We start from the raw sequence: 15,799 nt of genomic DNA on the forward strand, positions 1-15,799 counted from the left end.
CATTCATTTTCCTCTTGGCTGCTTCTATTTGCTAGAAAGCACCAACTTCCTACTTTAACAAAATTCAGCATAAATAAGACTGAACTTACAAAAGAGATGGTGATTATTTAGATTAAAAAAATTTGTTGTAGGAAACCTTTAAATATTTGATGCATATCAAATGTTATGTGCCATAAAATTCAGCTCACACATTACCTGTTGTGTAGAACAAAATACCTTTATGTGACCATGAATCAATTGTGAAAAACAACATCCCGTTTCCCAGCAGGCATAAGCCAGGTACGTGTGTGGGGTTTAAGGCAGGGGGGGAGCCTGCTCAACTTTCACCCTAACTCTGAGCTTAAACTTTCCAACACAGTTTGGTTGGAGCCTATTTTTTCCAACATTGAGTTAATAACTTTTTTTTCCACTTTATCATTCAGCTCTGACCACCCCCCATTCAGAGTCTGTGCCTTGAGGCTTGCCAGCAGGGCTTGCAATACTAACATTAAACTAAATTTAAGAGTAAAGGTGCTCCTGCTGCTAATGTTCTCAGATCAGAGGAGAGCAAAATGAAGGAACTGGCAGCTGAAACGTTAATGGTAGGAAATGACTCAGATATTGGAAAAAAAAAAGAATCGCGGTTCATATGTGTGACAAAGAAGACATGTTCCTCTCCACGTGTGGCGTTTGCATTTGATTTCATTAGATGCTTATATTTTCTAGCAACAATTATCTAACCCAGTAAACATCAAAAAGGATAAATTTTACATCACATACTGACAGCCCAACTTTATGGGGGTGGCTTTTACATACCTTGTTGGCTGGATCGCACTCTGGGGTTTGGTGCCTCTTTCTGTCTACAAGCAGCTGGATCTTTCTAGTACTTGGAGAATTACAAGTACTGTTTCCTCATTTTGAAACTCCTTGATGAACCCTTCAAGGGCCCTTGCAGTTATGTAGAAATCACTCCTGCCCCAGTGCCCTTGGCAAGCAAAGTGGGGGCTCTCAGAACTGTCTTAATTCATAGAGGATGAAATGCCCCAACTGAAACAAACACAGTCATTGTTTTTCTCCTGTCCCTTTAGAAATCCATTAAGGATAGACAGATGAGGGTTAAGAGCTGAGATGGCCCAGATTTGCTCTGTAACATCAGAGGACTGTGGAACATAGACGACTCTTAGCTTCTCTGAAATAGGCTCATCAGAGGTGGGCTTGGGGAAGCCTTTGGTATGCCTTCAAACCTGTCCATGAGGTTTATCTTTATGTTGGCCTTAACCTCTTACCACATGTTCTACATAATGTTGCCATTTAGTAAGTTCTGGTTATCCAAGTAACTCAACCAGTTAATATGACATCTGATCAGAAGAGTACGGTTTTTTTTTTAGTTTTATTTACAAAAGAAGTCACTATATTATGAAGTTATGAAGTAGGAAAGGACTAAATAACATTTGCTGTTCAGACAGTGTGCTTTAAAGCTGTAACTATTTAAAAGTAAGTGGACATTGTTTCATGGATCATACCATGCCCTGATAATCTGGGTAATGCTAGGATTCCATCATATGTAAAACATGACACTGATCTGCATTAAATTTTCTATCGGGGCACCTGGGTGGTTCAATCGGTTAAGTGTCCATGATCTCATGCTTCATGGGTTCGAGCCCTGCATCACACTCTGTGCCGACAGCTCAGAGCCTGGGGCCTGCTTCGGATTCTGTGTCTCCCTCTCCCTCTGCCCCTCCCCTTCTCACGCTCTGCCTCTCTCTCTCTCTCTCTCTCTCTCTCTCTCTGTCTCTCTGTCTCTCTCTCCCTCAAAAATAAATAAACATTAAAAAAATTAACAAAAAAATACTCTTCTCTTTAATTATGCAAAAAATTATTTTCATAATCTTTCATTTATTTCAAAAACTTTCCCTCAAGTCTTATTATTCTTCCACCTGCCTCCCTCATGGCTTTGTAGCACTAGAGGAATATTGTACCTTGGCTGTCCATAGCTGGCTGTACCCCAGATCTGACCACATCTCTCCACCTCCACCTCTCCCTGAGTAACCATCGACTTTCACCCAGATTTCATAACAACTGGCCTCCCAGCTGGCCTGTGTTATCTGCCCTTCATCCCCTGTAGTCTAAGCTCAAAGGAAACAAAACTGATCCTTTCGAGGTGCAAATCAGGTCATATTACCCCTATGCTCAAAATCTCCAAAGGATTCTTAATGAGAGTAAAAGTCAGTTTTTATAGTAGTCTTCAAGACCCTACACCATCAGAACACTACCAAATTTCTCATTAATGTCTTTGACTTTATCTCATTCTGCTCTTATTTATGCCTTCACTACTGGTGAGCACTTGGGTAATTTCTAGGTCCCTGCTTTATATTTTGCTGTAGATCTTATCATCATCGGACATTATATATATTTTGTATGTTTGTGTATTATCTGTTTTCCCCCACATCACCCCTATAATGTAAATTTTGTGAGATCAGAGATTTTCATCTTTTTTGTTCACTGCTGTATCTTTAGCACCTTGAACAGTACTTGGCACCAAGTAGTAGCTCAATAAATATCTGTTAAATATATTTAAGGCCCAGGTTGGTAGTGCTTTACCCTGGGTCTCACATGTAGTAAATGCTGGAAGTAAGTGACTTAAACCCTAAAATAAGCCTTTCAGTTGTTTGGTGAGGCTTAGGATAGACATCACAACTGGTGGGCATGGTGGTGGAATCAAGAGGCTGTGGCCTTTTAGATGCCTCTCTAACAGTAGAAATGTGTGTTCTTTTGCATCTGAAAGCCCTTGCAGCATGTGACAGTTTTTCCATTCTACGTCCACAGACATTATGTCCACACTTCTTCCTATTTAGGGTAATTTTTAGATAACTTGATTTTATAGACCCACCTTCATTATTGCTCAGCTACCTTCCCCGCTCTGACACATTGCATCTCCCAAAGATGGCCACAACAATATCTCCATCCCACATTCTCTTCATACAATGTGGTGTTGATACTCTCCCATCAGTAGGTGAATCTATGTTCTTTAGACTTGAATCTGAACAGGACTTTTATCCCAGTAGAAGCAGTACTATGTGACTTCCAAGGCCAAGCTCTGAAAGTGGATATAGTTTCCATGGCTCTTCTTCAGCATACTTGTCTTTGGAGCACTGAGCTGCTGCGGGAGAAGCCTGAGGCTGCCAGGCTGTGAGGAAGCCAAAGCCCTATGAGGTGGCCAAATGTAGTGTTCTGGAAAATAGCCTGTTAAGGTCACAGCTAATACTTTTAATTACCAGATACAAGGGATAAGATACAGATGATTTCTGACCCCCCCCCCACCATTGAGTTACCCCTAAACTTCTGAGTCTTCTCAGAAGAGGCCCCAGTCATCATGGCATAAAGAAAAGCCATCCCTTGTACCCTGTCCTAATTCTTGACCCACAAAAAGTGTGAAAGATGATAAAATGATGGTTGTTTTAAACAATCTTTTCTGGATCTCTATATTTTGAAGTGATTTGTTACACTATGGTAGCTGTGTGCCTCTTGGGGAAGCTGTCTCCTTGTTGAGAATCAGTCTTAGCATCCATCACTTCTAAAGCCTTTATTTGTGAGTGAGAAAGTTTTTAGAAAACAGCAAAGTATGAGCAATTTTCAATTATTGATTGTAACAGGAAAGCAAAGCATGAGCATTTGAAATCTATAGCTGTCCTGAAAATCTTCACTCTTTAATTGCAACCATGTCCCTTAACAAAACTCCTACCAAAGCCCCTGATTGTCTGAATCTTCAATTCATTTATCAGATTTTTTCCTTATCCATTGTTGGTAGAGATGCAGACAAGTAATAAATTGGCCAAAAGGCACATAGTAGAAGAAAATAATGAGAAGCAACCTGCAGAATCCACTTAGTGAGTATCCTTCCTGAATAACAGAGCTATAGCTCTACATACAGAGGCATTCTCAGCTAAGATGACAGACTGTGGATCTCTAATTATGTCTTAAAGGATTATTTGAAAGATTCATTCGTTAAAATACTGTTTCTGGTTTTTGTTTTTGTGTTTTGGTTTTTTTTTTTTTTGTAGTCTAAAATGACCACCCTGCCCCCACTGCCCATGACACACCCAAAGCTTACATCTTTAGCCAGACAGAAGCTGCCATGTTTCCCCAGCACGATTCCAAGGTACGTGACCCTGGTTTTCATTTCTTTTCCTACAGAATGAATTGATTGCAGTAAGAAATGTCAATAACACATCTCAGAAAACAAAATTGTTTAAAGACAAAAGTATATTGTTATATTCAGAATATTCAGGTCTGCTGTTTCAAAAGGATTGATGAACTTCATCCAAATATTAAGAATTTATTTGCTTAGCAAGCTAGTGCTCATTTGATTGTTTTATTTCCTGTTCTAATTATATCATGGTCCTATAAAACATTGGAGATATATTTGCTTTTTAAGATGTTGATGGAGAATTGAAAGCAGAGGCTTTAGGACTGAAAGGTGGATAGCTGCTAATCCAAAGGTCCTGAGTGCTGATTTCCGTTTTGGAGGAAGGAGAACCCAGTGTTATTGCTGGGGTAAGTTGGCAGGCAAGATTTAGGAACTGAAATGATCCTGGGGCCTGAAAATGCTGCTACACATGAAGGACTGCTGAGCTCCTGGAGCTGCCACGCAGAAACTTAAGGACAGAGAACAATGTATTTTGTCCTAAGTATTAATGTGAATTTAGAAACTGTTCCTTAGAAATTGCCATTTATGGCTTTATTGAGTTATAGTGATGCAAATATTATTTATCAATATAAATAATTTGTGTAGGTTTGATTATTTATTTCATATGCCAACTTTTCACTTCCTGCAAGGCATAAGGATCAAAGTATTACGAAACTACTTTCTTTTGAGAAGGACCATACTTTAGTATTTCTGGGAAAGACCAAAGTCCCTGGACCAAAATAAATGCATACAGCTAAACTAACATAAAAGTTCCCTTATAATAGCAAATCAAATTTTCCTTTCAGAAAATTTGAAAAACAGATTTTTTGATGCATGCATAATTCAGGGTATATGTATATTCTTATTTTCAATTTTACTTTTGAATAATGTGGAATATTTACAAAGTCTGACAAAGCTTGTTCTTCCTGTCTTTTATAATGCTTGAGATTCATTTTCTTTTCAACACCAGCACAAACACAGCCCAATCTCACATCTCTACAATAAAGTTTTTAAAGAAAACTATTTCTTGTATTCATTTTATTGAAGAAAAAACATTTTTTTCATCACCATTTAAGGCATAGTTTTGTATTAACATTTTACATTAGCTTCTGAATAAAAAACACATACTTGTTTAGGCCTGTACTTCCATTGTTACAGGATGTTAGTAGTATGCTTGTTTTTAAAGGTGCAAGGGAGTGTGAAGAATAAATACACTACAATTGTAATATATTTCTCAGTAAAGTCTTCTTAAAATCACTTTTTTAAAAAATAATTTGAATTTATGTGTGATAAAAAAACACTCAAACATTTCAGTGCAAAGTTGGTGATGTTTAGAACAAATAAATTTTATACATCTGTATCAAATAGGTGTTCTTAGTTCAAAATCCAGTGTGAGACAGAATATGACTTCTGTATTGGAAAGTTACAGTGTGAAGCAATGTGAGTAAAATGGAAGAGCTTATAAGCTTTGAGGAGAAAACTCCAGTTACTTAAGAATGCTGATTCTTTTAATGTACTGCTGCTTTATTTGTTTGCACACTGAGTTAATATTCTTCCCTGTCCCTTTCCATTCAAGAAAATGAAAATTTGGAAATTATTAATCAACAACCTAAGTTTATAGCTATTGTAGAACATTTATTATATATAGTATTATACCTTAAGTATTTCTCTTCTCCTGGTGGCATTTTATATGTTTGGGAGCTTTTCAACTTGATAAAGCAGTGCTTTATTATTTCTTTCCATTTCATTTAGGTCTCAGTTGATCAAAGAAAAAGATGACATAGATCATTATCTGGAGGTGAATTTCAAAGGATTGTCAAAAGAGGAGGTTGCTGCGTAAGTATAACCTCTTAAAGGTACTTTAATATAAAGTTTGTTTCTTTTGTCTTGATTCTTTATTGAAATTTCAGTTTTCTTGTGCAGTACAACTTTTTCATTGGAACATGGCATTTAAAAATTAAAGCCCATATTAAATAGTGATAAGTCATGTCTATTGATCTTACACATATCAAAGTCTTTAATTTTATGGCTTTCAAAATTCTCATATTTACCAAGATATTATACTATCACATTTGCAATATTTTAGTTAAGTCTGTGCTATTAATTGCTTATTAACTTCCATTTTAAGGTGTATTGCCTCCATGGGGAGAAATTTCTTTTAGAGAAAGATCATATCTCTTTTTCCTAGCAACTTAAAACAACAATTCCTTACAAATATATGTTCCTCCCCCCACCAAAAACCCACAAAAGAATGAGTGGATTGTACTTTATTGGTTACTGTTTACATAAATCTAAATTGTCTGGATTTATTTTATCAATGGACAACACGAACTTTGCCATTTTATCACGTTAGAAACTAATTTATGGTTTGAGTAAAAACAGTATAAAAATCTGTGTAGGTTAGTGAGAAATGAATAAAAACCTATAATAATAGCTAAACAGGTTTAATATTTCTTGTCTGTAGACTTGGTGGCTATGTTATCATCAGATCGTTAGATATAAGCACTGAAAAATAGAAATATTTTAATGCACATGCATCTTATGAAACTCATTAGATGACTCAATTAAAATATTTTATGCAATAAATGCTTTTAAAGCATCCTCTCTACTAGTATTGTCTAGTGCTGTGGGATTCTACTGAAAGTGCTTTCTTAGTATTTTTGGTATAGATTTTCACAAAGTGTAAAATTCCAAGTCTCTTGATATGTTTCATTTGATTAGATATTATCTTTGTGAATTTGCATATAATGTGGAAAAATGGAATAGTTCATTCTGTCAGTAGTTACTTCATAGAGTGACAAAATTTTACGGTACCTATAATCACTGTCTTCGTTGGAATGCTATTGACTTCCATATGTGGTATATGGGCCCTCTGGTTAAATGCTTTGCTGATTGCTGATTTATTAACTTTCCATGGTAACCTGTTGGTTAAAATTAAAGGTTAATATTGTCTGATGATACTTCTTGAAAGAAAAGTGTATATGAGTGATATTTTCCTTCTTATTTAAATATAATGATATACAAATATCTGTAATTGACTTAAGAAGTAGGAATTAAATTTGGAATTAAACATGCTTCAGATATTTTAACAAGCTAGAAATCCATATACAGCACTTAAAATCTGCTAAGCTTTCAGTCTGCACTGAAGAAAACTTTGACCTAAAAATGCAAAATAGGCTTTGCTGATGAGCATTCTCTTAATATTTTTTTCATTAAAGGTATTACCAAAATTATTTCAAATCCATAATATGCTACAGAAAACAAGTAGCACCAGATAAATCTCAATCCTTACAATTGCATTCTCCTTAAAGTTTCCTGCACCTGAATACTTTCTTAGACCAAAGCTAAGATAGTGGATGCAAACCTTAATAGGAAGATAGCTTGTACTTAGTTCACTCTTTTGATTGATGTATATTCTAGGCTTTGCCACAGACAAACTAATTGAATAACATGTAAGGGAGAAAGTTGATGAATAATTTCATCATCTCCCAGCAATACTCAGCAGGTGCCATAGGAATTATGCATATTCTGTTAACCAAGGAATTGCTACATAAAACTTTTTATTAGTCATTCAACTCTAAAAAGATAAATTGGTCAGCAAGCCTTCAAGTGCCTGCTTTATATCTAATACTAGGTTTTTCACAGGGGGAAAGACAATGATATCTTATTATAAAATATTTGGCCCCTTCCTTGTCTCTATTTGAAACAATATTTACAAACAGGAAACAAATATGGAATAAATGAGTGGTGATTGTATTATGAGGGGCAGCCTCAAGGTCTAGAGGAAATCAGGATAAAACCTACCAAGGAAGACAGATTTTGAGTTTGGCTTTCTGCTTGGTAGCATTATAAAGTGACCAAACTAGTACATCACAGATCCTCAATATAAAAGGGGAAGAAATTGATGAATCAAATTTTCAGTCAGACAAAAGCAATGTCTATGATAAACCTTTAAATCTCTATATACACTGCTTTATACATACATATATATATATTATATATTTGGTGCTAAGATCAAGTGTATAAAGATGGTTATATGCATGTTCATTATATAATTGATATACATATCCCATAATATGTATGTGCTCTCTGTCCCAAAATAATGTGAGTCCCAAAATAATGCTTCATCATCTAACCCAAAAACTTTATACTCTGGACTTCCCTTCTATCATAATGGGTGGAAAGTTCCTATTCTTGTCTAAGGATGATGCCTCTACTTGTGCTCTGAATACCATCCGCTCTTACTTGTTCCAAGACTTTCTCCTGCAATTAAACACATTTTTCTTCTACATCATCATTTTCTCCCTTTCCACTGGATCAGTCTCACTTAGCATTCATATTGACTTTAGTGTTTCCCTTGACTTCTTATCCCCCTCCAGGTTCTGTCCCATTTTTCTCTACCCTTCATAGCAACCAGAAGCACTGTTTCAATATTTGTACCCATTCTTTGCATCAGTTGACTCTAACTAGATTTCCAGCCCCAGAAGTCACAGAAATCTCTCTGTTTAGAGTGACCAACGTCCTTCATTTTTACAATATATAATGACGATGTTTCTGGACTCATCTTTCTTGATGTCTTCACAGCATCTGATAGAGTTGAGCACTCTGCCATTGATCATTGTGTACTTGTGCCTGCCAGGATGCCATGTTCTATGGTTTTCCTCCAAACTCTGACTGTGCCACCTTAGTCTTTCCTGGCTGGCTTTCTTTTCAAACTCTCAGTGGTGGGTTGTCCTAGGGCTGAATCCTAGGCCTTGTATTCCAGCTACATTCTCCTTGGATCCATTCTTAAAGTTTTAAGTATCACAATATCCTGATGACTATCACATTTATAAATTCAGCCCTGAGCTTGCTATTGAGCTTCAAATTTTTAAAAATATATTCATTTATTTATTTTGAGACAGACAGTGTGAGCAGGGGAGGAGGAGGAGGAGGAGGAGAAGAGAGAGAGAGAGAGAGAGGAGAGAGGAGAGAGAGAGAATTCCAAGCAGACTTCACGCTGTCAGCCCAGAGCCTGATGTGGAGCTTGGTCTCAAGAACTGTGAGATCATGACCTGAGCCGAAATCAAGAGTCAGATGCTTAACCAACTGAGCCAGTAGGAGCCCTGAGCTCTAGATTTTTATATCCAACTGCCTCTTTTCCGTATATACTTGTATTTTTAATAGACATTCTAAGGTTAATATGACCACAAATGACTCTTGATTTATCCCTACTTTCCCTCAACTCCCCCAACAAATATTCCCCCCACAGTGTTTCCCATATTCAGTAAATGGCACCAAGGCAGCCTTGAGTTTTGCCCTGACTTCACCACCCTCCCCCATCTAATCCATCTCTATGACTTATCAGGTGTAACTCCAAAATATATTCTGTGTTCATCTACTTCCCTTCATTGCATAGCTACCATCATCCCTTGCCATGGCCACTAGAATAGCCCTGGCTGCTCTTCACATAGCCCCTCTAACTCTGCCAAACTTCAGCTTCCAGAGTCATTTTTTGAAAAAAATAGATTATGACATTCATTTGCTTAAAACCCCCTGAGCTCCCCATTGCTCTTATGATAAACTCTAAGGTTTACTGTTTGGACTTTGCTGTACATGATCTGGACTTCACTGACCTCTCTGACTTCATCTCCCATTCTCCCCACCACTCATTCTTCTCATTGTGCCTTATTGCTGATACTGTTTCTTGTCATGCAGGTAATGTGACCCCTTCAGTCTCCCACTTCCTGACCTCATAATCTAGTAGCCCTCACTCCACCTATACTTGCTCTCAGCCAAATCATCTGGTTCTATTTCTGCTATAATTTGGTCCCCCTCTTGCATTGGGAGTTTGTATTTTGACTGTCTTCATCCCAGCAGAATAGATCTGCACGGGCACAGGAGCATGTCTCTGTGTGCCCTGGCATGTGGCCAGAAGCCAACAACTGCAAGTTAAATGAATGAATGAACAAAATGTTACATAAACACCGTGAAATAGGTATCCTGCTAGGAATATTCTTTGCTTGCAATATTTTCAGGTCAATGTTGTTTGTTAACTGGTTTGAATATTGAATCAAAGAAGTTTAACTCCTCAAAAGTGTCTTATATACACAAATAGTGTAAAATTTAAATGAGTAATTGAGCAAGACAGTATAGACTAGTTCCTGGAATGGCCAGATCCAATTGGGGATCATTTTACTTGGGAATGGGTAAAGTAGTTCAAAAGCAAAGGGCTTCTGGGTTGGTTTGTTTGTTTGTTTGTTTTTAATCATCTGCATTTGCAGAAGAATTTCAGTATGCTTCATTACTTTTTAAGTGACTGGATTATTTCTGTGCCTAGTAGGTACATTTTCCCCACGTTTTGTGTTCACGTACAATATAATTAGCACTGACAATTTGAGTTTTTTAGATAAATCTGCAAATAGTTCATTGATAATATTTGACTCACCTTTAACAACTAAAGAAGATCCTGTTGTGGTTTTGTGCTTTGCTTTTTGTTCTGTATTATATTGTCAGAATATTGTATTTTTTAAAAGGATTGAAAGTATCACTTATTATCATATCGTAATTGCTTTGAATAGCTAAGTAATGAAAGTGTCATTTGCAGATTCAAATAAAAATTTCTGGGGGGCAGTTTTTACAGCTTCAGCTATGTGTATGAGGATACAAATAAACAAAACCATCAAGGGACAGAGAGTGCTAATCTTTCTTCTTCAGATACCACGTTTTATTATATGGAAGAATAGATTTAGATCAAATAGAGATGTGTGCATCTCTAAGATATGGCTTTCTTTCAGAGCATCTCTCAGCATTATCAGTTAAAGCTCAGTAAGCGTCACTTTGTCAGCACAAGTGGCCATTAGACTGTCAGTTGTCATATTCAATGAGTTTGGGTTGTAGAGACAAAGAACCGTTTATTTTCATATCTTTTAATGGCTTTCACCCCTTCCTCATTTTGAATTGTATTATACTTACGCAGTTAAAGTAAATTAGCATTTTGCCAGTGTTAAGTTTTCATCTTGAGTTTATCTCAAAATTGTCTTCCACAGACGCTTTTATGAACCACAGATACTCTTGTTTTAAGCAAATGTAGCACCTGGATTTGCACAATGGCCAGGTTATCAAAATATACGTGACAGAGTGAAGTTTATTCAGGATATAGTTCACAGTAACACCATGGGAATGTAGACCCCTTCGGTGTGCTTTTCAAAGCTCTGCTTCATTTCTCCTGTTTACCTTTAAATAATTTTGTGAAATCGTTTGGTTTTCTCTCCAAAACATTTTGTTCTTTTGTGATGTGACAAGTTAAATTCTGTATGGAGTTTTGCAAATCAACTTTCTGAAAAGGGTAGTTGACAAATAAATGGCTCCATGACTAACAGGAACAGTCAGGAAAGAGAGGGATGGAAGCTGCCCTTCTTTCCTTCCAGGTAGCAGACTGGGCTTTAAGGTCTTACTGATTCAAGAAAGAGAGACAGGATTTTGATGTTCTGAAGTTTCGGAAAGGCATTAATTAGTCCTTACCTTATCATGAGTATAAAAAAATTAAGCAATAGCAGGGAATACTGATAGGAACAGAGGATGGGTAACTTTTGTTTGTTCGTTTGTTTCTTCAAATTCTAGTATTGTTTCCACAGTGGATCCCTAGGATGGGAAACTGGGAAAGACTTTTTTGGCTATAATTTTTTTTAAAGAATATTGATATTAATAAAATTTAAAATTTTGGAATTTAAGAAATGTAGTTGGAAAGAACTTTTAAAAATATTGTTCCAGGGACGCCTGGGTGGCTCAGTCAGTTAAGCTTCTGACTCTTGGTTTCAGCTTAGGTCATGATCTCATGGTTCAGGAGTTTGAGCCCCATGTTGGGCTCTGTGCTGACAGCGCTGAGCCTTCTTGGGCTTCTCTCTCTCCCTCTCTCTCTCTGCCCCTCCCCCACTTGCTCTCTCAGTCTCTCTCTCAAAATAAATAAATAGACTTTAAAAAATTAAAAAAAAATTGTTCCCTAGATGCAAAGAGGATCTCATAGTTTCATCAAAACTAAGTCTAAATAAATAAAAAAAGGAGGAAAGGTTTCAAATGCCAACTTCTTAGGCATTTATGTCTCCATGTCTTTTAAAAGTTTGCTTTAAAACATTATTTTCATATATGATGTTAAACTTAGCAGCTCTATTAGACTTAAAAAAAAAATCTTTGTAAGGCAAAAGCACAGGAATCACGACATTGCAGCTGTGGCTTTTATGGGAGCTGATTTCTCCCTCAGTTGGAAATTTGGTTTTGCTGCTTAATATCTGTGTGATCTTATGCAGGTTATCTGATTTCTCTAATCTTTGATTTCCACAACCATTTGGAAAGCATAATGATAATAGGAAATTCTTATGAAAGTTAAATGAAATTCTGTATGAGAGACACATATAGACAACATTTACTTTAGCTATTTAACAGTCACTGATCTTTTTTTTTTGCGATCTTTTTTTTTGCTTTTAAAGCATTTACTAATAATATATATAACCTAAATACTTCACATTAACATTATGTGTTGATTTAGGTATTAATATTCATTTATCACTTTTCTTTACATATGTATAATTACATATTTTACTTTGTTACCTAGGTATCATTTTCATCATGTTCAGAAGATAGAGATTTTTGTGTATGTGGTTTTTTTTTAATGTTTATTTATATTTGAGAGAGAGACAGAGCATGAGCCGGGGAGGGGCAGAGAGAAAGGGAGACACAGAATCCAAAGCAGGCTCCAGGCTCTGAGCTGTCAGCAAGGAGCCTGATGCAGGGCTTTAACTCACAAACCATGAGATCATGACCTGAGCCGAAGTTGGATGCTTAACCAACTGAGCCACCCAGGCGCCCCAGAAGATAGAGTTTTTAATAAGTTTTAATTTCAAACTTAGTAATGCTAACCAACAAGGGGAAAATATTTTTTATTTCAACTTATGGTAAATTTTTCATAAACTTACTTATGCTACACCAAGCAATACAATTTGTATAGTCTGCTGAGCTATTCCAAACCCCTTTAAAACATTTCTACAAATTGCTTTAACTTACCATTACTATAATAAGATTGCTTTACTTATAAACCTACAGTTTGAGAAATGTAAGGAAGATAGCCAGAGAATGTGGCTCTTTCCCATAATAGCTTGTAAACCTGAAAGTGCACAATAGCCCTCCTGTATTTGGAAATCATTTGGGAAATTGCTCTTTCAGGAGCAAGGAACAAAGTGATAAAAGGAGATAAACACCCAGGTACCAGAGAGGTTGAATCAGTCAGAACTGTCAGTGGGGTGAGCAATGACCTAGCCACATCACCTGTAATTCACGTGGCAAGATGGTTTTGTTATGTTGAGTTTTGTCTTTGATATTGTATTCTGTCTGTATTGAGAAAGAAGGCAAGGGAGTGTCTAAATTAATTAGGCCTTTTTCCATTCTCCATTATGGCTAAAAAATAATCTTCAAAATGTTGATATTACTGCAATTATGTAGGGGCGCCTGGGTGGCGCAGTCGGTTAAGCGTCCGACTTCAGCCAGGTCACGATCTCGCGGTCCGTGAGTTCGAGCCCCGCGTCAGGCTCTGGGCTGATGGCTCGGAGCCTGGAGCCTGTTTCCGATTCTGTGTCTCCCTCTCTCTCTGCCCCTCGCCCGTTCATGCTCTGTCTCTCTCTGTCCCAAAAATAAATAAATGTTGAAAAAAAAAAATTACTGCAATTATGTAAAGATCACCCCCTGGCTCATACCCACGCCCTATTCTGTTTTCTGTTCTGGAAACTGGAGTTACTGTAACTAGTGTCACCTTCTCAGTACTTAAAGCAAAACTAGGATATAGGCTCACAAATATCCTTTTGCTTTCCCAGGGCATCCACAAATATTACCAGATCAGAGTCTTTTTTGGTATAGCAAAATTAGGTGATGCCTAACTCTACATTAGAAATGTACAACATTATTCTCTTTTTAAAAGATTTTTAGATTGTAATATGCATAACATAGTTTTTTCCATCTTAACTCTTTTTAAGTGTGTGGTTCCATGACATTAAATCATACTGTTGTGCAACCATCACCACCATCTATCTCCAGAATTACTTTCAACTTGCAGAACTGAAACTCTGTAACCAATAAACAATACCTCTCCTTACCTGCTCCCCTCAACTCCTAGGAACCATCATGCTACTTTCTGTTTATATTATTTTGACTACTCATGTAAATACCTCATGTAACTAAAGTTATTCAGCACTTATCTTTCTATGACTGGCTGATTTCCCTTTGCACAATGTCCTCAAGGTTCATCCATGTTGTAGCATATGTAAGAATTGCCTTCCTTTTTCAGGCTGAATAATATTCCATTGTATGTATATACTACATTTGGCTTATCCATTTATGCATTGATGGACACTTGGTTACTTCCATGTTTTAGCTATAAAATGCTGCTGTGAACATGGGTGTACAATTATGTCTTAAGGACCCTGTTTTCAATCCTTTTGATTATGAACCTAAAAGTGGAGTTTCCGAATAATTTGTAATGTTATTTTTGATTGTTTTAGGAACACCATTCTGCCACAACAGTGGCTGTACCATTTTACATTCCAGTAACAATGCACAGGGGTGCCAATGTCACCACATCTTTGCCCACATTTATTTTTTTCTGCTTTTATGACAATACCCATCCTAATGGGTATGAGGTGGTATCTCATTGTGGTTTTGATTTACATTTCCCTAATGATTAGTGATGTTGAGCATCTTTCCATGTGCTTATTGGTTTGTCACTTGGATATCTTCTTTGGAGAAATGTCTGTTCAAGTCCTTTGTTCTATTTTTGAATTGAATTGTTTGGTTTTTGCTATTAAGTTTTAGGAGTTCTCTATATATCATGGATGTTGACCCATAATATGATATGTGATTTGCAATTATTTTGTCCTGTTACATAGGTTGCCTTTTCACTCTGTTGATAATGTCTTTTGATAACAAAAGTTTTTAGTTTTCATGAAGTCCAGTTTGTCTTTTGTTGCCTGTACCTTTGATGCCATATCCAAGAAATCATCACCAAATCCCATGTTGTAAAACTTTGCCGTAAGTTTTCTTTGCATATTATAGTTTTAAATTATGTTTGGGTCTTTAATCCATTTTAATTAATGTATCCAGTGTTAGGTAAGGGTTTAACTTCATTCTTTTGCATGTGGATAAACTTGTTTTCCTACCACCAATTGTTGAAAAGACTGTCCCTTCTCCACTGAGTAGTTTTGACATCCTTATAAAAAATTATTTGGCCATACATGTGAAGATTTATTTCTGACTCTCTGTTCTATTCCATTGGTTTATATGTCTGTCTTTATGCCAGTAGCACACTGTTTGATTACTGTAGCTTTGTGGTAAGTTTTGAAGTTAGGAAGTGGGTGCAACTTTGTTCTTCTTTTTTCAAGATTATTTTGGCTATTAGGATGCCTTGGGATTCATTATGAATTTTAGGATGGATTTTTCTACCTTGCAAAAATTCTCATTGGTATTTTGATAGGAATTGCATTGAATCTATAGACTGATTTAGGTAGTATTGACATCTTAACAATATTAACTCTTCCAATTTATGATCATGGGATGTCTTTCCATTTATTTATATCTTAACTTTTTCAACAATGTTTCACAGTTTTCATTGTA

The 15,799-nt window shown here is 36.4% G+C and overlaps 1 protein-coding gene across 2 annotated transcripts in view; it reads left to right on the forward strand.

Annotated features, from left to right (window-relative positions):
- TTC29 (tetratricopeptide repeat domain 29) overlaps positions 1–15,799 on the forward strand; it is a 243,323-nt gene that overhangs the window by 2,065 nt on the left and 225,459 nt on the right. For both annotated transcript variants that reach the window (XM_030312961.1, XM_030312963.1), the window contains exons 3-4: positions 4,041–4,138; positions 5,918–6,001. In XM_030312961.1, the coding sequence (XP_030168821.1) occupies positions 4,047–4,138; positions 5,918–6,001 (176 nt within the window). In that variant the 5' untranslated portion in view covers positions 4,041–4,046. The remainder of the gene's footprint in view (positions 1–4,040; positions 4,139–5,917; positions 6,002–15,799) is intronic.

Source organism: Lynx canadensis, chromosome B1, assembly GCF_007474595.2.
Source record: "Lynx canadensis isolate LIC74 chromosome B1, mLynCan4.pri.v2, whole genome shotgun sequence".
NCBI lineage: Eukaryota > Metazoa > Chordata > Mammalia > Carnivora > Felidae > Lynx > Lynx canadensis.